Genomic DNA, 27,605 nt, shown 5'->3' with positions numbered 1-27,605 from the left:
GAACCTCTGTTCTCGTCTGTCGGCGTGCTTTGGGGGGCCAGGCCAGGATGGGCAGGCGAGCCGTGAGCTGTGGGGCTTCCGGATGCGGCCGGGCTCAGCTCCCCACCTCCGTGCGTGCGTGGAGCAGGGCTGCGAGGTCAGGCGACTTCCGAGAGCCGGGCCCTGTCCTCAGCTCCCTGCCCAGACCCGGGAACCGGCGCCCCGCCTTGATTTAGAGCCTCCGGCAAAGTGTCCCAGAGGGAGAGACAGCTGAGAGGAGGAGGGGTTGGGCAGCTGCCGGGGGCCGGCTTGTGCAAAGGCCTGGAGCCCGAGGGAACCGCCGTGTGGGCGCTAGCTGGAGGGCCTCTGCCCCGTCAGCCAGAGGGCCTTGTCCCTGTGGGCTCGGGCTCGGGTCCTGAGAGCTGAGGACGGAGGAGGGCCCGCGCGCCGGGTGCTGAGGGCAGGACCCAGGCCGCTCCTCCTGTTGCTCCCCACCCCACACTGGCCACCGCCGCTCCTTGGGTGTTGTTGGAGCGCTTCCCACGCACACAGGCCTAAGGCCTGGACTCGCCCTCTTGTCCGGTTTTCTCTCCTCTGGCAGCTGGTGCCAGGGCCCCTGCTTCTCACCTCTGCTCTTGTGGATGCTGCTGCCTGGGGCCCGGCCCCCGGCCCCCAGCTCCAGCTTCTCCTCACCCAGGGTTAGATGTGCCTTTCTCCAGGCCTGCCTGCTCACCCTGGGCATGGGCTCCCAAGACCCAGCCCCCGGTGTTCGATGGCACCTGTGGATTCTGGCAGCACCCTGTGGGCAGGTGCTTCTGCCTCAGCCGGTAGAGCTGGTTCCTGCAGGAAGGGTTTGAAGATGGAGACTTGTTGACAGATGTTACCATGACCCTTAAGGACCAAGGGAAAGCAGCGTACATGCCCAGAGGAGAATTGGGATCAGGGATGATGGCCAGGTTGTGCCTGGGAGTTCTGCAGGGCGGTGAAATTCAACCCGTGCCGGCTAGGCTGGAGGGCCACGATGTGCTGCCAGGAGCAGAGGGCTAAGGAGCTCCCCGATGAACTCTGACTGCCCACCTTGCCCCTGGCGTCCCTGAGGGGAGCCTGGCCAGGGGCGGGAGAGGCTTGGAAAGCGGTGGCAGTGCCAGGGTGGTGGCTGTGGGAGGGGAGGAGAGGGATGGGAGCGCCCTGGTTCTGGTCTGTATCTGGCACATCTCAGGGTGACTTTGGGCACATCCCTGCCTTGGGCCTCAGTGTCCCTGACTGCCCTCAGAGGGGTTTTGGAGCATCTCCAAGCTCCCTAAAAGGATATTCCTGGGAGCTGTGGGGTGGGCAGCAGCACAGCCCTGTGGGGGCGGGGACAGTGGAGGGCGGTGGGGCCCAGTGCCAACCCTAGATTCCGGGTGGGGGTGAGGGCTTCTCCCTTCCCACTGTGTGTCCTGGCCCAGTTAAACAGCCTTTCTGAACCTTGACACTTAGCGGGCAGTGGATACTAACATTTCTTCTACCTTAAAATGTGGGGCATCTGGAGCCCTGGGGTATGAAGACCGGGGCTGTGTTGTTGGGGGAGGCACACTCCTTGGAGGAGATGGCAAGTGCAGACCACGTGCTGTGGCTCCTGGGGGCCGGGCTCAGGAGGTGCTGGGGACTCGGGGTGCCCTCGTGCCCTGGAGCTTCCGCCTGGAGAGAGCCCGGGCACCTGCAGGGTGTGCAGACTTCCCCTCGTGTCTCCCTGCTTCCGGCTCTGTCCTCTGTGGGGTGAGCCCTCCTGGCTCGAAGCCCAGGGCTAGGCCCTCATTCGCTTCCCCGCTAGACCTACAGCTGCCCTGTTGGTGACAAACTCCTTTGAGCTCCTTGGGCTGAGGATGGGGTGGTTCAGGGTTGGGGGGCTCCCTGGTGGGGACCCCACAGAAGCCATTGTCCAGTGAGCAGGAGGTGGCCCCTGGGAGGCTCTTTGTGTGCAGGGCAGGATCGGGGCAGGAGTTGTGGGCACCAGGGCGGGGGTGGGGGGCCCAGCCAGAGCCCAGCTTCATAGCTTGGGGGGTGGAGGGCGCCTTGGGGGGTGGAGGGCAGTGGGGGTGTCCTCGCTGTGGCTGGGCCAGTCAGGGAGCCGCGGGGAGGCCAAGGACACCCTGCGGCGGCAGAGCGGGGCCTGGGGCCGCCTGGCTCAGGGCGCCCTGGTGTCAGCAGAGAACCCGGAGCCCAGTGCAGGGTGGAGACGCCTCGGGGTTATCTGGCCGCTGCCGCTGGCCAGCGCGTGGGTGGCCGGGCCCCGTGCTCGTCTTATCGCTCCCCGGGGCCCTCCAACGCCAGCAGAGTCCCCTCCCCAGCCCCATCACCACCGCCGCCCTGGCGATGAGCTCTGGGGGCCTGGAGGGGCCAGCGGCAGCCGGGAGACGCGGTTCTCCGCTGTTGGCAGGTGGCCGTGGCGGCTTCTCATGGGCAACGGCTCCGCCTGGAGCAAGGCCTACGTCTCTGGGGCAGAGTTCCTCTGTTTGCTTCCTTCATTCCATGGACCTTGTCTAAGGAAAGCTGGCATCGGCCAGATTGCCTCCAGCATGCCCACCCCTGGGCCTGGTGAAGTTCCAACCAGGAGAGCTCTGGGGCCAGAATCTGGGCACCCCAGATGCCTGTCGGGGAGGTGCTGCGACTTGTTCCTGGAGCCTGGAAGGGACACACAGCCCCAAAGTGCGCCCCCCTTTGGCGGTGGTGACGCAACCCCGCGCTGGGGCCTTGCTTTGCCGCCTCTTGTGCTGACTTCTCCCATCACTACCTCGATTTCCCCACTGATTTCCTTTCCTCCCGATTTCTTCAACCTTCAAATATTCCGAGAGCAGCTTTCCCCAGTCCTGTTCAGAACAAGGATGCCTCCTGAAAGGCAAATGTGGAGGCGTGCTTGGGGAAGGCGGTGGAGAACCAGCTTCTGCTCCAGGAGACCCGAGTGGATGCGGGGACTGGTTTTGTCCCACTCCGTTTTAAAATTGAGGCATGACTGACGTATAGTAAATGCAGGCTTCAGTTGTGTGGTTTGAGGAGTTAGGGCCACTGTCAGTACAAGTGTAACCACCCCAATCAAGAGAGAGGTGAAGAGATTTCTATCTTCAGTGGGTTTTTTTGGCTGCGGCTTGGGGGTATCTTAGTCCCCACCCCAGGGATGGAACCTGTGCCCTGGCAGTGGAAGCTTGGAGTCCTGGACCCCTAACCACTGGACTGCCAGGGGATTCCTATATCTTAAGTCATTTTTTAAAAAAAGAATTTCTGCTTATAAATGCAGGCTCATGGTAGAACACTCAGACTGTGCCGGAAAACCCAGGGCAGGATGGATCAGAGCCCTGACCGTGCAGCTCCCCCCAAGTACAAGGGCCGCCTGCCTGCGGGCCCCCCACCACCCAGGCGACCACTGCGCACATTTTGGTGTATTCTAGTTTTTTCTATGCACTTATATACATATGCTAAAATTTTTTTCTATGCTTATTTCTTACATACAGATTTGACATCAGATCAAATTGAGTATTTAAAAACTTAACTGTAGAATAAGCATTTCCATATGTTGTAAAACATTGTGTAAGACAGCCTCTGGTGCTTATTTTGTGATTATTTAATTCAACTAGTGTTGGTATGATAAGGAGTTGATGTTAGGACTGAGTCTTTAAAATGTAAATTTTATTTATTTTTGGAATAAATAATACATTTACATGGCTCAAATTCAAAAGATACAAAAAGGTACACACTACAGGCGACCACCAGCCACCAAGGCCAGCTGCGTGTGTAGTGTCTGCCCCTCCCGTGTCCCCTGGAATTACTATGAAAGGTTGCAAGCCCACCAGAAGTTAGAAGAGAGCAACGCGGACACGTGTGTTATCTTACTCTCTGTGTATGAAGTCCTACAAAACCACATTCTCCTTACCACGCCCAAGAGATTTAGCGCTGATGCGGTAAAACTGCCTAAGAGACTGCTCAGCAGATTTCCTCCAGGGGCACACGCGGTTTGTAACAGCTGCATATGCTGTTTCTGAGAGGGATGTTCCCGTGTCAGCTGCTGTCAGTCAGCTGTTTTAGTGTTTCACAATTCCTACGATGCTGCAGCCGTACGCCTGACTTAGGGCTTGTTCTCAGGGACAGGTTTCTGGAAGTAGGGGTCTACAGGTGTGAGGGTTGTAAGGCTGCTGCCGGGCTGCTGGCGGCCTTCCCGGGAGGGCCGAGCCGGGCGCTGCCGGCTCTGCGTGCGCCCTGGGGGATCGGAAGGCAGTGTCCTTTCACCTCCGTTCACAGGGGTCTCAGGTGTTCCTCCGACTTGCTGCAATTGTTTCCCCTTTTAGTTTTATGTTTTGTTTTTTTTTAATGTATAGGATTGTTATAATTTGAGGAAATCAATTGAGGAAATAATATACTATTTTCCTCTGACTTTTCCCACCACTTTGGAGTTTAGAAAGTGCTTGCCATCCAGAAGTCAGTTACCGTCCTTTGCCCCCTGGTTTTAAGATCCTCTCGTCCACTTCGTATCTGCTTCACCGGAGCGGTTAGGCTGAGGTCCACGCCAGCTCGCAGTCGCCTCCCCCCCCTCCATCTGGCTAACGGCCCGTGGTCCCTGCTGGGCTGCCTGATGTCACCGCCGGCCCACCCATGGCCTGCTTCATTCGGGGCCGTCATCGCTCAGCACCGCTCACCTGTTTCTTCCCAGCAAGGCCTGGAGCCCACAGAGCTGGGTCCAATCCCAGCGCGCGCTGTGCCGCCTCCAGCAACGTCCCCTCGCTGGGTCTCACCGGAGCCCCAGTGAGCTGGGAGACCCTCAGAGCATGCCTGTGGGCACAAACGTTATTTTATGGAGTCTTCTCTGCCTCCCCCAACAAAAAGAATCCCAGTGGGGAGTTTGACAAATGGAGAGAAACCCATAGATGCCTTTGGAGAGGACGATGTCTGCACCGTGTCTGTGGCTTGCCCTCAGGAATGTCGGCCACACCTTCCCGGTCAAGCTTCATGGAAGTCTTCCATAAAGCCTGGCCGGCTCTTGACTGAGTGACGTGTCTTGCTCAGGTGGTTGCCTGGCACGCAGCCGTCCTGCTGTGTCATGAACACGCTCTCCTCCCACCTGCTGGTTTCCACCAGGGCACTTCTGGTATCTGCTTTTGGGCCGTGGGTGGAGATGCAGGCCCAAGGTCTTGCCCTCAGAGCCTGCCCCCAGGGGCACCTCTGGAGTGACACTCCGCAGGGCCGCCCCCGGGCACACCCTCCTGGCGGGGGGCTGGGCCGGGAACACAGCAGGTTCTCCGCGGGAACAGCCTGCAAGAGCGCCACTCAGGGCGGCTTCTCCCTTCAGACGTCAGGCTGGACGAGACGGGGAGAGGCGCGTTTATTGCACTGTCTCAAAGCAGAGCTGAAAAACCAGAAACTGTACAGAGCACTGAAGCTACAAGTCACTGGGAGCATCCAGCCAGACGGGGGCTCACTGCACTGAAGCCCCGCAGGTTCAGCGGAGCTCTGCCGAGCGGGGAGAGGAGCCGGGCAAGGCACAGCGGGCGCGGGAGAGGGGCCTCCACTGTCGGCACGCGTGAGGGGCTCTGTCGGGGTGAGGGGCAAGGTGCGGGCGGGCACTGCGGCTTCTCGTCTTCAGGTATACCTGGGAAAGCTCTGTCCTCCTGGCTGGCTGGGTCCTGTCACAGAACATATCTTATCGCTTTTCACCTGTGGCCCAGGGGCTCTCGGACACGCCTGCCTAGTAGAAAACAGGCATCGAGTAACAGGGCCCTGCGCCAACGGCAGGCTAAAAAAAGCAGCCCGGCCGGAGTCGTGCCAGGGTGGCCGCGGAGGGAGGGGCGGCGGGGACTGCTGCTCCCGCCCGTCGACGCAAGTGGGCCCCTCGGGCCGAGGCCCCAGACTGAAGTCTGGGATGGCCCATGCAGCAGCGGACCACGCAGGCACCAGCTGTGGCCCTGTGAGGGCGTCCACCCTCCCAAAGTGGATGCCCGCAGACAGGCTGGCACTGCTGGGAGCCGGCGGCAGGTCCCGGGGCTGCCCTGCCCGGGGAGGACACTCAGCGGAGAACAGTGCGGGCTCAGGAGAGACCACGAGAAGGGGCGCGAGGCCTTCCGCTGGGTCCAGAAAATACATTTCAAACTTGCAAGATCGGATTTCAGATGAGGTATCTCATGTAGGTTTGTAATACAACAAACAGAAAAGGCCATCATTAGTAGGTTCGCCCTCTGAGGGTGCTCGGGTTTCTGCGATGCCCCCAGCAGCACGGGCTGAGTGTCACTGAGACGTTCCTACGTCACAGCAGGGCTAGGCCCCACGGGCGGCCCGTGCTTGGGGTTCCCGCGCACACATCGGTTCCCTTCGCCCACCGGCTTTATTGTTCCGGCTGAGCTGTGTCTGCTGGGGCGGGCCTGGCCCCAAGGCGGGGTGCGTGCGTGCGTGCGCGTGCATGTGTCGTGTGCGTGCGTGTGCTGCGTGCCCCTGTCCTGGCACAGCTGGCTTCCCATCCGGCGGGTCCGCGCAGAACGTGCGCCGGGAACCGCGTCTCAGAATAGAGGCAAGGGCCCCGGCGGGAGCGCGCTCGGGAGCCGGCAGCGCTGACCCCGGGCTCGGGGCGGCTAGTGCTGAGGCGGGGGCTATGGCGCACGGCAGAGACTGCAGTACATGCAACTGCAGCCGCCGCCGGCCCCACCCGGGACGGCCTCCGCGGGAGTCCAGAGGCCCCGCTGCTGCCGCGATGGCTCGGACCCTCGGCCGAGGCTGTGGGTTCTGGGACGAGACTCAGACGAACACGGATGAAAACAAGAGTGGGCCCTCCGACCTGGCTAGACGAGTCTGATGGGGGCTGTGAGGCGTGTCCAGGGCGAGTGACTCAGAAGCCGGCTGTGTCCCCGCTCGGGGCGCCGCGTCCGCCCTCCCGGGAGCACCTTCAGATGACCTCCCACTCGTCCTCCAGGTCCTCGGGGTGGGGGGTGGCGGCGTGGCTGCCCTGGGCGCCGTGCGAGTGGCTGAACGTCCTTGTCAGCCGCTGGAGGAGGTAGCCGGGCGGGCCCACTGCCCACAGCTCGTCCGATGAGGTCACTGCAGGGACGAGAGCCAGCCACACACCTGTTACTCCCCAGCCGGGGCTCCACCTCCGGAGGCATTGCCTAGGTGTGGCCCCGGGCACCCCTCAACCTGCGCCGTTGCCTCCTCAGCCTTCCAGCGGGCGGAAGACCCTGGCAGAGTCGGTGCTGGGCGCCCGTCAGGCATGACCCTGGGATGGGTCGTGTTTGGGAGAACCAGCCTAGTGGGAGCAGCCCCCTGAGACCCCCCCCGCACCACCCACGGTGCCCGGCACCCAGCACCTGCCTGTGACACACGTCACGTTCCCCGGGATCTTCTTCCAGTAGTCCCCGGCAGGGTTCTTGTCGCTGACGCCGTACCGTCGGGCGAGGTCCCCGTTGGGACAGCGGGCCCACACGGTCCTGGCGCTCAGGGCCAGCTGGCAGGCCTGCAGCCCTGCAGGCAAACGGGGTGTGCGTCTGTTCTCAGACCCCGGGTGCAGAAGGGATGGACTGACCCTCCCCGAGAGCCTGCGTCCCCCCAACCCCCTCCGGCACAGGGCAGGAGCCCCGGGAAAGGATGCCCCGTCGGCAGGGAAGATGCGGCTGTGAGCATCGGACCAGAGGCCCTGGCGGTCGGGAAACGACCGTCCTGCAATGAACCCCAGGGATTGGGAGGCAGTGCTCTGCTGGTGGGGCCCCCACCCTGGGAGGATGGGCGCAGACGCCTGCTGTCGGCGGTCTGACAAGCCCCGTGTGGCCGCCGCCTGCCCGGCGCCGCTACCTGGCACGTGCTCCCAGTCGGTCCCCACTGGCATCTCCTCGGTGATCCCAGCTCGGACATGCACGTTCCACCTGCTGTCCAGGGCCCACAGCGTCTGGTCGTCGGGGCTGCAGTGCACGCTGACCAAGGTGACCCCGGCGGGCTGGAAGTAGGGAAGGAGGTGGGGGCATGCGGCTGCAGGGGGGATAGATAGGTTTCCCCCAGTCCGCAGCAGCCTGGCACGGCGGGAGCAGCGGGCACAGGGGCAGGCCTGCGGGGACAGAGGTGCCCAGCAGACCCAGACTGAGGGATGTCCCCCCAAACACGGAGCCTGGCTCTCCAGCGGCCGTCTGTCCTGCACCCAGGGGTGGGCTGGGTGATGAGAAGGGAGGGGTGCTGGGAAAAGACGCGTGGGATCTGGGGCCATGTGGGGGGGTGTGCGGCCTGCAGGCGGCGACAGACGGTCGGGGCCACCGGGGAGGGAGGTGGCGGGAGTCTGGCCTCTGAGGGCGCTCACAGGGTCATGCTTGGCGAGAGTACACGCGGCCCCGTGCGGGCGTGACTGTGGGTGAGTCTATCAGAGTTTACCAGTACCTGCCCGAAAGTTTGCTTTTTTTTTTTTTTGGCTGCACCATGCTGCATACGGAACTTCCCTGACCAGGGATCGAACCTGCAGCCCCTGCAGTGGAAGCACGGGGTCTTAACCACTGGGTCAGCATGGAAGTCTGCTGCCTCTAAGTTTTCTGTTGGTCTAAAGATTTCAAAACTAAAGCTTAATCTTAGATAAAAGTCACCAAAAAATGCACTTGCTGTAGAGTATGTTGGGACAGAGGGCCCCTGGGGAGGAGGCAGGTGACCCCGTCCGGAGCGCGATCTAAGGGGGCGCTGGTTGGGGAGGGGGCTGAGGCGGGGTGTGGGAGGGGGGCCTCCTCATTCATGCCCCAAGCCCCTCTCTTCTGCCACTTGTCAGGCAGATGGGGCTGGGCCAGCCGTACGGAGCTGCCAAGAGCATCGCAGGACACTAGCTGGCAGGTGAGGCAGCCAGAGACCCTGCTCAGCACACCCCATCCCACAGAGGGTGAGGCGCTTGGGGAGGGGATGCTCACGCTCAAAGCAGGCCTGAGCGGAGACGGTGGGGCTGCGTCCTCACGGTGCTCTGAGAGTACCAGGGCCACTGACGCGCCCTGGGGACCCCGAGCTGGCTTGGGGGGGGGGGGGAGCACGTGCCGACCACAGCCTGCAGCACTCTGTCCATGAGGTGCGATCAGGACTCCCAGGCTGGGAGCTGAGGCGCCCCCTAAACCCTCTCAGTTCAGAAGGTCAGCAGGAAAAGGGTCCCTGCCTTCCCGCGTCAGCTGGGGCCGTGAGCTCCTCGGCCCCACTGAGACGGGGTCTGCGCTCAGCCCTGGAACCCCGTCTGTCACTTCTTGGACCAAAAGAACACAACGTCAGTGTCGAGGAGGCAGGGCTGAGCCTGGTCTGGAGGGGCGGGCAGTCCTGGCTCCTCCTCTCAGAGTGGGCGTGAGGTCTGCGGTGTGGGCGTCCCGAGGAGGGAGAGAAGGACGCATGGCCCCCAAGGCCCCGCTGCGGTGAGGCAGAGAGGAGCCATCCACGCTGCACTCTGCCCACACCCCAGGCCCAGCCTCCTGAGAGGTAACTGCTGTCAACTGCGGTCGGAAGACACCGACTTTCGGGGCCGTGTGTTGTGGATGAGCAGAACATGGAGAGACAGACCGGAAGGCTGTGCTGGGGTCGGGGGATTGGGAGAGGGAGGGGGCAAGGGCTGGTGCGCACATGGGAGGAGGGCGGGGAGGAGGGAGGAGGGGGACACCCCCACCCCCCCACCCCTCTGCTCTTGGTCCTCAGGCTCCCCGACCCCCTGGACTGCTCTGAGCTAACGCAGGCCCCCTTGGCCCCTGCCCCGCTGCCCGTCAGCAGCCCCCCCAGGACACTGTGGGCCCAGAGCACAGGTGTGGGACTGGGCCCCCGCCACCTGGAAAGCCAGGCTGACAGTCCTCAGCAGTGTGCCCCATCTCCACGGCCTGCCCCTCGCCCACGGGGTCAGCTGGAGCCCACCCTCCTCAAGTGCCTCCCCACCAAGCTCCCTTCCTGCGTCTTCAATCTCCTATTAAAGTGACCAACCCAGACAGCGTATTAAAAAGCAGAGACATCACTTCGCCAACGAACGTCCCTCTAGTCAAAGCTATGGTTTTTCCAGTAGTCCTGTACGGATGTGAGAGTTGGACCATAAAGCAGGCTGAGCATTTAAGAATTGATGCTTTCAAGCTGTGGTGCTGGAGAAGACTTTTTCCCCCTTAAATGAAAACCATTACTCCAGGTGTCGCAAACCGTTTACAACACTTAGGGAAAACCGTTTAGTCCACGTGTCTAAGGACATAGCGGGATGGCGGCTGCTCCCTGCACCCCGGTCACCACACAGGGGTCCCTTCCAGAACCTGTGGGTCCCCCATGGCTTCCCCCCTGGCCTCTGGCCTCGGTCAGTTGGTCGATCACGGGGCCCAGCATAAGGAGGGCGGTGGGCCGGGTCCCGGGCGCCCGCGGGCCGAGAGGAGAAGCCCAGCAGTGTGCCCGCCGTCACTGGTGCCTGTTTCTCTTCCCAGCGCTTTAAGTCCTCCTGTGGCACCTTGCCCGGAACAGATGGTGACGGCATCCTGTGGCCATAGGCCCGCCTCTCTCTCGGAGGTTCTGGGTGGGCCTCTGCGTGCTCAGAGCAGGCTTCCGTGGCGTCTCCTTCCGAGGGCACCCGGTACCCCCCCTTGGCCTCTGCTGACACCTGTGAGCTGCGCCTCCGCTTTTCCCTGGTCGATCAAGGCGGAGTCTGCAGGGTGAGGGGGCGCGTCACAGGTGCTTGTCCCAGTCTCTGTTGGTCCCGAAGGCCTTCGTGCAGCCCTCCACCCGGCACTGGTACATGTCCGGTGCTCGGCCGGGATCTAGAAGGCGGGGCGTGCCCCTCCGGGACGCGGGTGTCCAGCGGGTGACCGGAGGGGAAGGCCCGCCTGCAGAAGGGGCAGGCGTGTCCGTGCGGAGTGTGGTAGTGGCGCTCACGGTCTTCCAGGGCATCAAGCACCTGGCAGCAGCCGGCCGCCGACAGGTGAACTAGCACGCTGGGCCTCTCGGGCTCCCCAGCCGCCTGCGGGAACACATCCTGGAGGTAGAGCTGCCCCTGCATCCCTGTTCCCAAAGAGCTCGTGCTCCCGTGGGAAACAGAAGGAGCGTGGTCCCGGCCAGGGGCCCCGCTGCAGGGGCGGTGGCTCGGCCGTCCCAGGCCCCCCCGCCAGGCGGGCAGGCTGCACCTGTATCGCCCTGTGTGCCAGCAGCACCATGGCCTATATTGGCCACTGTCTGCGAACCGGCCGAGGCAGGGCTGGAGAAGACTCATGACAGTCCCTTGGACAGCAAAGAGGTCAAACCAGTCCACCCTAAAGGAAATCAGTCCTCAATATCCACTGGAAGGACTGATGCTGAAGCTGAAGCTCCAATACTTTGGCCACCTGATGTGAAGAGCCAACTCACTTGAAAAGATCCTGATGCTGGGAAAGACTGAAGGCAGGAGGGGAAGGGGTCGACAGGATGAGATGGTTGGATGGCATCACCGACTCAATGGACATGAGTTTGAGCAAGCTCCAGGAGATGGTGATGGACAGGGAAGCCTGGCATGCTGCAGTCCATGGGGTTGCCGAGAGTTGGACATGGCATAACAACTGAACAAAAGTGTCTTCAACGAACACCCCCCACCCTACCTGCATGACACAACCAGAATGCCCAGTGAGGCATCTCAAAGGCCGTCTCTCTGGGTGGCTGGTGTGAGCAGCCTGTTGAGAACCAGAATGTGGACAGCCTCTCCAGGGCTCTGAGATTGGAGGTATTCAGACAGACAGAGGTTTGGAAACACATCCGAGGGCAGATGGCAAGAAACAAGACGCGATGATAAGAAGGCCTCCCAGCTGAATGGAGGACTCAGCGCAGGTCTGACGGGCACACCGCCCCGGCCTCCATGAGAAGAGGGGTTAAACTGGAGGCAGCAGCAAGCAGACAGACGCCTGCCCAGCGAGAGTCCATGAAGGACACCCACCCTCGGCCACCTGCCCCGAGAGCTCCCGAACACGGCCCGGCAGAGGTTGCTTCACAAAAGTCACTGGAACAAGTTTCAATCATCTGACTCCCGTGGTCAAACAGGGCCAGAGTGCCGAGAGGGGCTGAACAGGAGGCGGCTGTGAAGACTGCTCTCCCACGAGCTGGCCATCTCAAACTGGGAGGCTTGCTCCTGCTGAATCCCAGACCCCCCTGAGGAAGATGAGTAAGACCACAGTGGTTCTCAAAGCTTGGAGTCCCGGGGACTCATGCGCGGACTTTGTGAAATCGGCACCCTTCTGGGCCGGGGGTCAGACCTTCCACATCAGACTTTGGGGCTGGAGACCAAGAGGGACCTCTCGCACAAGCTCTCCAGGCGACGTATGCTGTAGCCTTCTGTAAAACACCGCTCTGCTCTATGGTGCAGAAGCAGGCAAGGCAATACCACTCAAAGCCATCTACAGGTCTGAATGCTATCCCTATCAAAAACCCCAGCGAGGGTTCGCAGAGAAAGGAAAAGCTGATCCTAAAATTCACATGCAATTGCAAGGGACCCTGAACAGCCAAAACAATCTCAGAGAAGAACACAGTTGGGGATTTCCCTGGTAGTCCAGGCAAGAATCTGCCTAGCAGTGCAGGGGATGGAGATTCGATCCCTGGTTGGGGAACTAGGATCCCACAGGGTGTGGAGCACCTAAGCCCGTGTGCCAGAGCTACTGAGCCCGATGCGGCAACTAGAGTCTGTGCGCCTCAATGCAAGATCTTGTGTGATGCAACAAAGACCCGGTGCAGCCAAATAAATAAAGTATTAAAAAAAGAATATGCTTGGAATTTCAAAACTACTATAAAACCACAGTGATTAAACTGTCATACTGACATAAGGACAAACAGGTAAATCAATGGAACGGTATTGAGAATTCAGAAATCCATATAGTCAAGTGATTTTTGGCAAGGTTGCCAAGATTATTCAATAAAAAGATCGGTCTTCAACAAATGGTACTGGGACAAGTGAGAGCAGACACATAAAAGAACGAGGTTGGATCCTTACTTCACACTGTATATAAAAATAACCTGAAATGGATCAAAGATCAACATAAGAGCTAAATCTCATAATGGTTTCTTAGATAGGCACCAATAACAAAAAAGATAAACTGAACTTCCTCAACATTAAAAACTTTTGTACATCAAAGAACACCGTAAAGAAAGTGAAAAAACCAACAGATAGGAGAAAATATTTCCAAATCATATACCTGATAAGGGTCTAGTATCCAGAATAAAGAACTCTTAAAATTCAACAACAAAAATAAAACCCAACAACAAAAAGACAAACAACTGAATTTTTAAAAGAGCAAAGGACGTGAGTGGACTTTTCTTCAAAGATATACAGATGGCCAACAAAGACGTGAAAAGGGGCTGAATGTCATCAGTCACCAGGGACGTAGACCACAATGAGGTTCCACTTCACACTCAGAATGGCTAAAAAAAGTGTTAGTAAGGATGCGGGGAAACACGAACCCTCATATATGTTGCTGGGGAGGTAAAACGGTGCAGCTGCTGTCGAAGACACTTTGGCAGTTTCTCCAAAGGCTAAACACAGAATTCCCCTGGGACCCAGAAATCCCGCTCCTAGACAGACACCCCAAGAACTGGAGCAGATGTTCAAACAGCTACCCCAGTGGTCACGGCAACGTTCTTGGCAAGAGCCCGAAGTGGAGACAATGCACTCATCCACCAGGTGATGAGCAGGGGACAGAGTGTGGCCTCACCCAAGACGGAAGGGCACTCGGCAACAGAGACGGAGGTGGTACTGACCGATACCACACGGATGCACCTTGAGAACAGGACGCTCGATGCGAGAAGCCGATCGCGAAGCCACGTGTTGTATGGCTCCTTTAACAGAAACATCCAGGAGCGGGAAATCCACACGGAGAGATGCACACGCGTGCTTGTCAGGGGCCAGGGGGCGGGAGGACTCCACTCGGCACAGGGCATCCCTCTGGGACGATGAAGCCGTCCCGATAAGATGCAGTGACAGAAATTACATAATGTTGTGAACGTACCAAATGTCACAGATGGTAAGTCTTACATATGTGTATTTTACCACACTTTTAAAAAAAATAAAAAGCAGATAGGCCTCGGTTGTAACCATGTACTATCGTTACGCAGAATGTCATCAGCTGCGAGGCACTGGGTGAAGGTGCACAGGGTCTGATTTCTCACAGAGGCCTGTGAATCTGCAATTACTGCAATAAAAATTTCAATGAGGAAAAGCAACAGGCAGCCTTAAATTTTGGTTTATTCATATTCAAAACCACAAAAATGAAAAAAGAGAAAAGAAGGATGCTGTTTTATAAAATGGGGTAAATAAGGAATTTAAGATTTAAAAATCGTTTGGAAATGCTAAAAAAAAAAAAACAACATGTATAATCTTGGTGTGCTTCCAAAGACTGCGACAGAATGTGTGTGTGTATGTACATGTGTGAGTATGTGTGTGGGTGTGCGCCTGCTTCTTAGTTTTAGGTGCCCTTTAAAGAGCAGCTGCAGGGCGGGTGATGGGGGGGCCACACCCGCTTTCTGGAAGCACCCAGATTACAGCCACCAACACGCTCTGCTGTTTACAAATCAAAGGGGCTGCTCACGCCCGTCAACACATCAAGCTGCTGTCCCGTGTTCTCAAAAGATAAACACTCATCACTAATAATTACCAACAAGAAACACCACATTTCATTTACGCCGAGTCATCCGTGTTACAGGATAAGCCATTACCCTTTATTCCCTAGAATTCACTTTACATACTGAGATCCTGACTAGACCCGACACTGAGGCTAAGGGGTGAAGTTCTCAGTGACAGACTGTTCCCAAACCAGGACTCCAAAGGTCCTGCCGCTGTGCGCCCCGGCTTGGGGCCCGGGGTGACTGCTCTCAGGTGACGGGATTCATGTTAATTGCCAAGTGCCAGGAAGGTACTCCTGAGCCTCGATAACATGTACTAGAAGTGTGACAGATTCTGTGTTCCCTGGCATCCAGTTACATACAATACTTGTCGGCCTGACTCCGAGCTTCTCATCTAGTAGATGTCCCAAGAATTTGGACTATAGCTGCTAAGTTAGTTGTGGTAAGACCACATGCTCTGAAGACATACAGACGGCCAAAAAGCACGTGAAAAGATACTCAACACCACTAATTATGAGAGAAATGCAAACCAAAACTACAGTGAGGTACCACATCATACCTGCCAGAATGGCCATCGTCAAAAACCTACAAACAATAAATGCTGGAGAAAGTGTGGAGAGAAAGGAACCCTCCCATACTGTTAGTGGAAATGTAAATTGGTGTAGGCACTATGGAGAACAGTGTGGAGGTTCCTTAAAAAAAACTAAAATTGGAGCTACAACATGACCCACCAATCCCACTCCTAGGCATATGCCGGGAGAAAACCATAATTTGAAAGGATGCATGCACGCCAAGGTTCACTGTGGCCCTGTTTACAATAGCCAGGACACGGAAGCAACCTAAATGTCCGCTGACGAAGGAATGGATCAAGAAGATGTGGTACGTATACACAATGGGATATTACTCACCATAAAAAAGAACAAAATAATGCCTTTTGCAGCAACGTGAATGGACCTAGAGATCGTCATACTGAGTGAAGGGAGTGAAGACACAGACAAATTTCCTATGGTACTGCTTATGTGTGGGATCTAAAAAAAGGGGTACAGATGAACTTAGTTACAAAACAGAAGTACAGTCACAGATGTAGCAAACAATAGTTTGCCGAGGGCATAAGGCAGGGAGGGATACATGGGTGGTTGGGACTGACCCATATATATATATGACACTGCTATACATAAAACCGGTAACTAATAAGAACTTCCTGCCATTTAGCACAAGAACTTCTGCTCAAACTCTGTAATGGCCTGTATAGGAAAAGAATCTAAAAATAAAAGTACATATGTGTGTAACTGATTCACTTTGCTGGACACCTGAAACTAACGAAACACGGTAAATCAGCTACACGCTGATGGAAGCTAAAAACACAGACAGACCACGCACCCGCAGGAGAAGTGATCCTGGTGACTAAAGAACGCAGAGAGGGAGCTGATGGCCCCGGGCGCCCGCCTCTCCGCTGGTGGCACCAGAAGCAGGGAGAGCGCTCACCCACAGGTCCTCCACCCTTTGCTCTGCCATCTTCATCGGCGCGAGCCTGCCAGCTCGGGGCCTGGCGCTGTGGCCTGCCGGCCTCAGGGGTCTCCGAGCCGGCCTCCACCCCACCCGGCTGTGTGGCTGGCTGGCACCACAGGCTGTGGCCCCTGCCACCTGCAGGTCACCTCCGCCCCATGCCCTCCCAGAGCAGCAGCCCCTTCTGGCCCCACAGCTGGCCGGGCCCCACAGCTCTGGCTCCCAGCAAACAGGACTCCTGAAGGAGATGCTGCCCTGTCTACCAGCCCGAGGGGACCCGTCCAGACCCACCCCACAAGGCCTGCCCCAAGGGCCCCCCACACTCACTCCCCTCAAGGCTGGGTAGACTCAGAATCCATCATGCTTTCTCCATTTCCACAGCCCACAGGGCTCCACACATGGCTGGTGGCACAGAGCCTCTGCTCAAGAAACCCCCACGTAACTGGCGTCGGGGGGACAGTAAGGCTTGGAACCTCCGGGAGGAGAGAAGTGTCAGCACCGCCTCTCTAGAACACTTTGGCTGGTCTGAGTCAAGGGCTCACCAAAAGCAACTTGGGGCTGGAAGGGCCCTAGGAGACCGGTTACACCCAACTCCCTCACGTTCTGGGTGAGAAAATAGACAAAACTCAGGCTGAGAAGTGAGGGTCCTGCCCATGGCCAGAGCGGAGGCTAGAAATGAGGTGTCCAGGGCTCAGACCGGAGGGCTCCAAACTTCTGGCAGACTGGGCCTTTATCCCAAGGAATGAATACACACGTGTGCATACACACGCTTCCCTCGGTCAGAATGTGAGTGTGCGTGCGTGCTCAGCCGCTTCAGTCGTGTCCGACTCTTTGCCACGCCATGGACTCTGTAGCCTGCCAGCTCCTCCATCCATGGGATTCTCCAGGCAAGAATACTGGAGTGGGTGGCCATGACCACCTTCAGGGGATCTTCCTGACCCAGGGATCGAACCTGCGTCTCTTACATCTGCACTGGCAGGTGGGTTCTTTACCACTAGCGCTACCTGGGAAGCCCAGGAAGGTGAATAAATCCAGGCTTTAAGAAAAAAGTCAAAAATTCTGCAGCCAGAGTAAATGTTTACCTAGACAAATCACTCTGGTAGGGACTTCATGTGACCTTGGATAAAGTTCACGGGAAGGAACATTTCGGGGACACCAAGGTGAATGAACTGGGGAGCCTGCCGAGCATACAGACCCCCCTGGGAAAGATGCTTCTGAAGAGAAACCCTGATTCCGAATGGCGGCCAGTCATGCTTTCCCTCCCCTGCGGGCTCCCCCTCCCTCAGTCCAAATGAACCCCGAACCCACTTAACATCTGGGACACGTGGTGAACTCTGCCTTTCCCGGAGGATGCGGGGTCTGGATTGAGCACCGCAAGGCACGGGCGGGAAGCCCCAGGCCACCAAGCCTCGGGCACATTCAGCCCCTGGGCACGTGGCCCCAGGTGGCCGCGCTTCCTGAGTTGTCTGGCCACTTCAGTTCTTCCAAGCTTTCCCCGGAGCGGATCCCGTGCCGCGCTCGCCTACTCATTTCACAGGGGCCTGGACACTGGACACCGGGGTGAACAGCCTGTGTCTACATACAGGACCAGCGGGCTCTCAGCGTGCTACCCGGGGCAGGTCCCCTGCCCCTCCCGCGTTCTGCGTCCTCAGCTGGCGGAGGGCGGATGGCCCGCGGGGCTCCCTGCTGGATGTCCGTGCTCCGGGGCTGGGACATGGTGGGCCTGGCTGCCCTGGGGCCTGCTGGGCAGGCTGGGGGTCTTCCGCCCGAGGCCCTCAGACCCCGCTCTGCACGCTGCCTTGGCCCCCGGGGCAGTTGTGTGGGAGCCATTCTGCTGTGAGTGTTAAAAGTGTCTGGCTGAAGTCCAGAATTTTCTCTGGAGAGTGAGTGGCGCTGCTGGAACTGCTGACCCAGTTGGGCGAGGCCAGCAGACGCGGGCTCTGGACTGGAGCAAAGTTCCCGGCTTCTTTCTTCCTCTCGCTGCTGACAGCAAAGCCAGAGGGTGACTGGTGACTCCTGCCCTGGCACGACCTCGGAATCCAGCAAGACACAGCAGCTGCCAGCCGCTGGGGGAAGTGCCAAGGAAAACACTCAGAAACAGGTTTCCTGGGCAGAGGTCATGCTCTGATCCTCTCCAACTGGGGCTGGCGGGGGCGACCGTGACCGGGGAGCAGCCCGCAGCCCGCAGCCCGCGTGCCGGGTCAGCGTCAGGGCGCTGGCGTTGCTGTGCTCCGAGGTCCGCGGAGACTTGATCCCGGGGCGCTGGCCCAGGTGCTCCGAGGGCTTCTTACACTCAGCGGCGCAGCTGAATGCCCAGTGCTGGGGGCCTGGGGCTGGCCGTCGGGGAGAGATGGCCAAGAGGGCAAGGCCCCGGGAGGGGCCCCTGGGGGCACTCGCACACACATGTCGGCTGGGACAGGGTCCCTGGGCGTTTGTTTCGGCCTCTGGATCGACAGGTTGAGAGGTGGTGAGGGGTCAGCTGCAGGACTGGGGTGGCCGGCCGGGAGTCACAGTTCCCCAGCGAGAGGAGAGAGGGCAGGGCCAGCACCCCCCTGCCCCGGGGAGGCTAACAGGACGGGGTCTGAGGAGACGGAAGCTCAAAACAGCAGGTGTTCAAACAGTGCCATGGTGGTGGGGGGGTGGAATATAAATGCAGTGTCAAAAAGTGTTTTCCCTCAAAATGGAGCTGTGCTGGCCAACGGCGGGAGCCTCCATTCTTGGAGGTCTTACCCCTGCCCTCGCAGGCAGCACCGCCCAGGGCATCAAACGACTGTGTGACAGGAGCCCCCCGACACCTCGACTCCACCCAGGGGTGCTCAGAGGAGCCAAGAAAGGGGCACAGGAGGGCGCATCCTCCGAGGGGCCCTGACTCCAAGGGTGGGGGAAGGGGTGCGCGACACCCTGGTGCTCAGCGCAGGGCAGGGGTCCCAGCCACTGGCAGAGCTGTGACGCCCTCAGCCTCCCGGGCAGTGATCACCCAGGTACCTCCCTCACAGGAGCGTAGGGAGCCCGGGGGTGATGACGCGAGCAGAGCTCAGCCACACAACTCTCGGGGCTGGGAAGCAGTGGATGAGCAGGAAGGGGCCCAGGAAGTGGAGCGAAACCCGTCCCCCCCCCAGCAAACCACACGGCCCGACCGCCACGGAGAGACCACTGTCAGCAAGCCTCAGGTACGCTCACCCCCCACCCCACCCAGTACACAAGACCACCACCATTTAAGGAAAGCTCTGTGTGAGGAGGACACAGCAGAGACAGGAAGCATCAGCTCAAGGGACGTGGGGTCCCAGCCTGGGAAGAAACCTCAAAAGATCCTCAGGGGGCCTCAGGCTGGCACAGTGGATGAGAGTCCACCTGTCAACGCAGGGGACACGGGCTCGAGTCCTGGTCTGGGAAGATCCCACGTGCTGTAGAGCCACTCAGCCCGGAGCCTGTGCTCCGGAGCCCGGGAGCCACGAGTACTGAGGGCCACGCTCGAGGGCTCCATCCTCTGCAACAAGAGAAGCCCCCGAAACCAGAAGCCTGGGCACCACGACGACAGGCTAGCTGCCGCTCCCCGCAACGAGAGAAAGCCCCAGGACAGCAACACAGGTCTGTGCTGTGCGCAGTCACTCAGCCGTGTCCGACTCTGAGACCCCGCGGACTGCAGCCCGCAGGCTCCTCTGTCCACGGGATTCTCCAGGCAAGAATGCTGGAGTGGGTTGCCACATCCTCCTCCAGGGGATCTTCTCTCTTAAGTGTCCTGCACTGGCAGGCGGGTTCTTTACCTTTGGCGCCACCTGGAAAGCCCCAACAAAGACCTAGCAGAGTCAAAAAATCAAAGAAAGGAAAAAACATCCTTGAGAGCAAGAGAAGATTCAACAACTGTGAAACAGCAACAGGCCCGGCCAGAAATTAAAATATAATCACAGAATTTTCCAGTGGCCCAGGGGTTCAGAGTCAGTGCTTTCACGGCTGAGGGCCTGGTTCAACCCCTGGCTGGGGAACTAAGATCCCACAAGTCACACAAAGTGTGGGGAAGAAAAAGTATATACAAACATATTTTAACATTTACATGTGTATATTATATACATACATATTTTAACAGAAATAACCCCTGGAGTCCGCCGCGAACTCTCCAGGCTGAGTTGAGCTCCCTGAAACCTGACCAGAGGCCCTCGCCAGGCTCCTCGGCAGACCATGTTTCTCCTGCGTCCTCCCCTGCAGAGGGGCTCGCTGGGCAAGACTGAGGACTCAGCGCCGAGAAAAACAAGAAACCGTCTCAACAGGCTCGGACAGTGCCCCATAGAGGGACTGCGGGAAGAAGAAGAAAATGGGATAAAAGTATAAGAGAAAGAAAATAGGAGAGAAAAGGTAAGAAAAGCAGCGCCCTGGCACAAAAGCAAGACTCCCAGGGAGAGCGCCTGTGGGGTGGGGGTGGGGTGGGGAGGGTCGGGGAGAGGCCTGGAGAAGACGCCCCACGAAAACAGGACATATCCCAGAACAAAGGCCACGAGCTCCAGGCCGGAAGGCTTCCTGGCACAAAGGCTAAGACAGACTCCCCCAGGCACACACTACTCTCTGCTCCCGGGACTCTGGGAACAAGGAGATCTTACAAACTTCCAGGGAGAAAACACAGGTCAGACAGCAAGGGTCAACCGTCAGAATGGCTTCAGACGCCTCAACAGCAATACTGGACACCAGGAGATGATGGAAGAAAACCTACAGATTCTAAAGGACAACAATTTCCAACCCAGACTGCAAAACTCAAGACAAGGTCAAGGACGAACGTGAGCAAAGACTTTCAGACGTGCAGTGTCTCCAGAAGTTACCTCCACAAACCCTTCACAGGAACCCACCGGAGGAGAAACTCCACCACAACAGCGACAGGCAGAGGAAGACACAGGATCCGGGAGAGAAGAGATCCCACACACCAGCAAGACAGAGGGTGACCCCAGGAAGACAGAGTGGCAGGCCAGACCGCAGCTGGCCAGGGTGTCCAGGGAGACAGCTCCAAGAAAGGGACAGAACCGATGTGTCAGGGCGTACAGAGGGGAAACAGGACCCAGCTGGTGGGGAGACGTTGAGGCTGAATACGTAAGCCATATAGAAAACTGGATGGAAAAACAAGACAACGTTCAAGCCCATGGAAAAGAGTCATGCAGATAAGAAAGTGGGGTGCAGTTCACTGCCAGTTCAGCTCTGAAGGGTGTGCGGCCCATCACAGTGCCACAGTGCTGGGAGGAGGCAGGTGGGGAGGCAGGGTGCAGGGCTAGGGGGAGAGGCACCTCCCCCTTCAGCAGGAGTCAAATGAAGACCCCCCAGACTAGAAGGATGGAGACACAGATTCCTAGAAAGCTATTTAGGGAGACGAAGCTAAGAGACAGTCGTTCTCTCGAGCGGGGACCGTGAGGGGACACGAGGCGCCCGTGGCTCACGGGGTAGACCCCGCTGACCAGTGAGCCATCCTTACCCAGTGCCCCCAGCACTGCCCCCTGCGGCTGAGGAGGAAAGGTCGCCCGCCTCACCCTCCCACGCGCCTATCCCAGGTACCTGCGTGCAGACAGCTGGGGTGGAGTCCGCCAGTTTGCACACACAAGCCATGCTGCCTGGGCGAGACCTGGCGGGTCAGCCTCAGAGCGGGCTGGGGCACACGGGGCAGCCGGCCTCGTCACCGGGAGCAGCCTGCGCCCCAGCACAGACGGGCTTTTGTGCCCAGACATCCAGGGTCAGGGTCGCCACCCCCTGCCCCCAGCGCAGTGATCTCACAGATGTGCGTGCGCTCCGGATCCAGGGCACCGGGCCGAAGAGCCTGGCGGCTCCGCAGGACGTCCTCACCCAGAGCCACTGTGCTGGCTGCCCGGGACGCCGGCTGCCCCTGGAGTCCGCCGAGGGCTCTCCAGGCCGACAGTCAAGTTCCCCAGAACCTGAGCCAGAGGCCCTCACCAGAATTCTCAAGCACCCCATGTTTCTCCTGCGTCCTCCTCTGCAGAGGGGCTCGCTGGGCAAGACTTAGGACTCAGCGCCGAGAACAAGAAACTGATGCCTCAACAGGCTCGAACAGTGCCCAGCGATGAACCATCCCTAGCAGCAAGCCATCCTCCCCAGCGCACCACGGAGCAATGCCTTTCCCCGCTCAGAGACACTGGCCAGACCAATTTCTTGCTGCTCACCGGAAACGCACCCTGGCTCTGCAAGTTCAAGGCTGACTTGGTCCACAGAAGCCGCAGCTGGCAACCCTCAGTGACCTGGCTTTCCTTCCTGGCTGGGACCCTGGCCTATCCCCGCTCTGCCTGTGGCCTCTTATCACTTCCCTCCCTCAGAGGTGGCCTCCCCCCACCCCGCCCCCGGTCACACCCAGCACCGTTCTGCATTCATTTAAACGTTTTTACTGTTTGATACAAGTTTTTTTTTTTTTTTGCCGAGCCTCACGGCTTGTGGGATCTTAGTTCCCCGACCAGGAGTTGAACCCGCATCCCCTGCAGTGGAAGCATAGAGTCCTCAGTTCAGTTCAGTTCAGTCACTCAGTCGTGTCCAACTCTTTGCGACCCCATGAATCACAGCACGCCAGGCCTCCCTGTCCATCACAAACTCCTGGAGTTTACTCAAACTCATGCCCATCGAGTCGGTGATGCCATTCAGCCATCTCATCCTCTGTCGTCCCCTTCTCCTCCTGCCCCCAATCCCTCCCAGCATCAGGGTCTTTTCCAACGAGTCAACTCTTCTCATGAGGTGGCCAAAGTATTGGAGCTTCAGCTTCAGCATCAGTCCTTCCAATGAACACCCAGGACTTATCTCCTTTAGGATGGGCTGGTTGGATCTCCTTGCAGTCCAAGGGACTCTCAAGAGTCTTCTCCAACACCATAGTTCAAAAGCATCAATTTTTCGGTGCTCAGCTTTCTTCACAGTCCAACTCTCACATCCATACATGACCACTGGAAAAACCATAGCCTTGACCAGAAGGACCTTTGTTGGCAAAGTAATGTCTCTGCTTTTTAATATGCTATCTAGGTTGGTCATAACTTTCCTTCCAAGGAGTAAGCGTCTTTTAATTTCATGGCTGTAGTCACCATCTGCAGTGATTTTGGAGCCCCCAAAAATAGTCTGACACTGTTTCCACTGTCTCCCCATCTATTTCCCATGAGGTGATGGGACCAGATGCCATGATCTCAGTTTTCTGAATGTTAAGCTTTAAGCCAACTTTTTCACTCTCCTCTTTCACTTTCATCAAGAGGCTTTTTAGTTCCTCTTCACTTTCTGCCATAAGGGTGGTGTCATCTGCGTATCTGAGGTTATTGATATTTCTCCCGGCAATCTTGCTTCCATGGCATCCTAACCACTCATAATTAGTGTAACTGCAGACTCTTCACAAGAGGGGGGTGGGCGCCACCCGGCTTCACTCCCCACATGCGATCTCTTAACTGGACACTTGTCATAAACAGCAGCACAACAAGAGCTTTGGACATTTCTGATTATTTTCCAAGGTGGACTCTCGCTAGTAGACGATTCAGTTAGGAACGCAGGACTTACTCCATAAGTAATGTGAGCTCACCGCGAGACACTCACAGAGCAGGAGTAAGCAGCAGGCGGGCGAGCAGTCACCGTGCCGCTGTCACCAACGCTACCGTTGGCTGGAGGTCTTCATGGACTTTCTCAATGCACATGTTTTTTTTACACAAAAATAGAATCGTCAGACAGACTTGGTAACTGACATTTTTATTCAACAGTGTGCTGTGAGCACTTCTCCGTGGGAGGCAAGATTCCTCCTCACTGCCCGTGTCCGGCAAACCTCACGGCAAACCCCCGGCCACGTCCTCAAGGCGCAGAGGCCTCTGAGACACTAGGCATGTAGCTCACAACGTCTCTCTCTCTTACTCTTCTATAATTTCTCTTGGGTCGCGCTGGGGCTCTGTGGCCGTGTGGGCTTTTTCTAGTGGTGGTGGCTGCTCTGACTGAGGAGCGCAGGCTCTAGGCTCCCGGGCTCCGGAGCACAGACTCAGCAGCTGTGGCACACGGGCTCAGTTCCCCTGAAGCATGTGGGACCTTCTCGGACCAGGGATTGAACCTGTGTCTCCTGCGTTGGCAGGCGGATTCTTAATCGCGAGGGAAGCCCTTCTCTTTCTCTTATTAAAAACCAGGGATTGTTAAGATGCGATTGTGTCCCAAGCCTGGCAGGCAGAGCTCCGAGCTCCCCATCCCAGGACGCCGTGCGGTGTTCCTGTGTGAGGTCGCTCACTGGGCTGTGTGGAGGGATTTAGCCCACTGTGCCCCAGGTGCAGTGAGAAGAATCTGGTTTCATTACCCCAAGGCCTTGTACTGTGATGTCAAGAGGGAACATGAGTCTTCAGAACACGCCAAGACTCTTGGAAGCAGGCCCCAGGTTAGACCTGTAGAGCTTGGCTGTGGGGTGTGGCTGCCACCTCCTTCTGCTATCTTGTCCCCACCTGAGTGACCTATGCCAGCCATGCGGGGGGTAGGCATGTATGGAGCTGCACCCAGGGTTGCCCACGTGCCCTGGCTGGTAGTAGAGAGGGTGAGGACCACTTTACCTGTGAGGTCCCAGCCGGGCAGGGTCCCTTCTCACTCTAACGCCTCTCCAAAGCAAGCCTCACTGCCCTGAGCTGTAAACATCTCTGAGACCTGGTTGTGTAAAGTAGCATCAACTTATGTCCCCACCGGCACCACCTGTGAGCATGACCTTCTCATGGGATTACCTGTTACCATGCTTGCAGGTTTGTATTTTTCAGTTGTTGTTCATAAAGCTAAACATACCTAGAGTAGTTGAATTTAAATTAAGTTTTGGCCATTTGCCAGTCGCATGAGTCTTGATCTTGCTGGTCTCTCTTTTCCAGGCAAAGCTGTAATCCAGGCCGAGTAAACGATCCCGGAGACCGGCTGGAGCCACCCACCTCGGGAGGCCTGGACACTGGGTGTGTTAGGGAGGAGCAGGGACTGCCCAGAGGTGGGGTGGGGGGGAGCACAGGAGGGCAGGGAAGACCCCTGGAAGGCAGCGGTGGGGCCAGTGCAGGCGGGGGGCTCATGGTGCCCACGGTGCTGTGAAGTCACACCATCAGCTGCGCTGCTTGAGAGGCACCGCCAGTGTGGACAGAAAACGCTCCCACCAAAGCCACAAGCTCCAAAGAAACGATGCTAAACACAACTATAAATATTTTTTCCAAATCCTTCCAAATGTTAGCAAGTCTGAAAACTGAGTCATTTGTTTTGCGTACTTTGTTAAAACTTCACCCCAAAACTACTACAGGAGGGAGGTGTTACCAGAGAAGAGAACAGGACACAGAAATAGAGAAGCTGCTGCTAATTTCAGAGATCCCTGCGGCTTCACCGCTCTGTGCCCTTTAAGGTCTGTTATGGCCTCCGCAGACTTTAGCTATACAGGTCCTACCTGGAGACCAGGACGCTCATGCCCAAGAGTAAATAAAATGGAAAGAGGTCAATTATGATCAAAACATGAAAACACCATTTACATTCTAATACCTGCATTCAATCAAACCATCCCGACTTTCTAAACCATTTCACAAGGCCTCGTACCATCCCCACCACGCCACTGGGCCATTCTTCTCAGGAACTTCTGCAACTTGAAGATTAATCTGAAATTCAATTTGAAGTTAGGCTTTGTCCTAAAGCCCCGCCTGGGGGGCCGCCGGCCAAGCCTGTGGCGCGCTGCCTGGACTCGGCACTCCACGGCGGCTCCTGCAGTCAGTAGGCGGCCCAGGCCTTGGTCCTCAGTAGAGCGTGGAAGAGCGTAGCAAAAGGCCTGTGCAAGCGTAAAGCCTGGTTTTTCCCCACAGGAGCAGTTCTATAGCTACAAGCTCCATGCGCACTTCTCCTAGAGCACGCTGAGAGCTACTGGGTAAGAGAATGTGGTCCATTCAACAGAAGTGCCTGAAATAGTGGAAGAGCGTGGCAAAAGGCCTGTGCAAGCGTAAAGCCTGGTTTTTACCCACAGAAGCAGTTCTATAGCTACAAGCTCCACGCGCACTTCTCCTAGAGCACGCTGAGAGCTACTGGGTAAGAGAATGTGGTCCATTCAACAGAAGTGCCTGAAATAGTGGAAGAGCGTGGCAAAAGGCCTGTGCAAGCGTAAAGCCCGGTTTTCCCCCACAGGAGCAGTTCTATAGCTACAAGCTCCACGCACACTTCTCCTAGAGCACGCTGAGAGCTACTGGGTAAGAGAATGTGGTCCATTCAACAGAAGTGCCTGAAATAGTTAAGGCTGAACAGCCCACTGAGCAATCACCACTTTATTCAGAGCACAGCTTTGAAGCCCTTTCATGTGAATTTGTTCTATTTTGACATTTTCTTGGGTGAAGCTTTGATCAACCCACAGTCAATAGTTAGTTATAGTTAAAGTGAAAGTTGCTCAGTTGTGTCTGACCCTGCAACCTCATGGACTATACAGTTCATGTAATTCTCTGGGCCAGAATACTGGAGTGGATAGCCTTTCCTTTCTCCAGGGGATTTTCCCAACCCAGGGATTGAACCCAGGTCTCCCACATTGCAGGCGGATTCTTTACCAACTGAGCCAAAGGGAAAGCCCAAGAATACTGGAGTGGGAAGCCTACCCCTCTCCAGCGGATCATCCTGACCCAGGGATCGAACCGGGGTGTCCTGCACCGCAGGCGGATTCTTTACCAACTGAGCCAAAAGGGAAGCCCACAGTCAATACAGCACTCCAAGTAAAGCGTACGTCGCCCGGTTTTAGCTTTGCTTCCTAGAGGCTATTTCAGAATCTAGATGCTGAAAGGAGAGGGGCTCCTGGTCTCACGTCATCCTCGATGACACCAAGAGTATGAGCAACTGAAGGAAAACGGAGAAAAGATGGCCTTCATCAAAATAAAAATTCTGTGCTGTAAAGAAAGTGAAGAACTTCTAAGTGAAGTGACAACCCAGAGTGGGAGAAAACCCTTGTAAATCATAATTCTCCTAAGGGTCTGGGACACAACTGAGCGAGTGGGTATGCACATGTGAGACGCACACATCCAGAATATATGAAAAAGCCTTACAACTCAGTAATAAAAAGACAAATAACCCAATTAAAAATTGAGCAAACTATCTGAATATGTTAGTTCTCCAAATAAGATACATAAACGACCAATAAGCACACAAGAAGATGCTCCCTGGCCCTTCGGGAAATGCAAATCAAGACCGTGAGGACCTGGGGATGCAACGGATAGCACGCAGTCAACAACACTGCACCGCAGGCCTGTAAGGTGCAGAGAGGGCAGGTCCGCAGTTCTCATCACAGGAGGAGACTGTGTGTTGTGACAGGTGTTACTAGGCTTACTGTGGCAATTCTTTGCAATATGTATATAAACATCAAATCATTATCTTGTGCTTGTGAAACTAATACAATGCTACACATCAATTTTATCTAAATTAAAAAAACCTCAATAGAATTATAACAAAAAGTGCCAATTTGGATCAGATCAGCTTCCCTTTCTGTATAGGACTATTCTAATACAAACCAGAACATTCAGTAACCCCCACAATATAAAAATTAGCTTTTCCTGTTTCAATGAAGTTTTTAAAGAAAATCACCATGAAATATCATTTTACACCCTCTAAGACAGGCCTTTTAA

General features: G+C 56.9%; 1 protein-coding gene across 3 annotated transcripts in view; it reads right to left on the bottom strand.

Moving 5' to 3' along the window:
• Window positions 1-3,621: 3,621 nt before the first annotated feature.
• TECPR2 (tectonin beta-propeller repeat containing 2) overlaps window positions 3,622-27,605 on the bottom strand; it is a 100,498-nt gene continuing 76,514 nt past the window's right edge. For 2 of the 3 annotated variants that reach the window (XM_043922597.1, XM_043922599.1), the window contains exons 18-20: window positions 7,780-7,921; window positions 7,303-7,452; window positions 3,622-7,032 (exon numbers count right to left, since the gene is read on the bottom strand). In XM_043922597.1, the coding sequence (XP_043778532.1) occupies window positions 6,881-7,032; window positions 7,303-7,452; window positions 7,780-7,921 (444 nt within the window). In that variant the 3' untranslated portion in view covers window positions 3,622-6,880. Of the gene's footprint in view, window positions 7,033-7,302; window positions 7,453-7,779; window positions 7,922-8,191; window positions 10,910-27,605 lie in introns of those variants that run through there. The other variant, XM_043922600.1, reaches the window with a different exon arrangement.

The sequence above is a fragment of the Cervus elaphus genome, chromosome 13 (genome assembly GCF_910594005.1).
Source record: "Cervus elaphus chromosome 13, mCerEla1.1, whole genome shotgun sequence".
NCBI lineage: Eukaryota > Metazoa > Chordata > Mammalia > Artiodactyla > Cervidae > Cervus > Cervus elaphus.
Note: the sequence above shows the minus strand (reverse complement) of the source record. Positions and strands in the feature narration are given on the sequence as shown.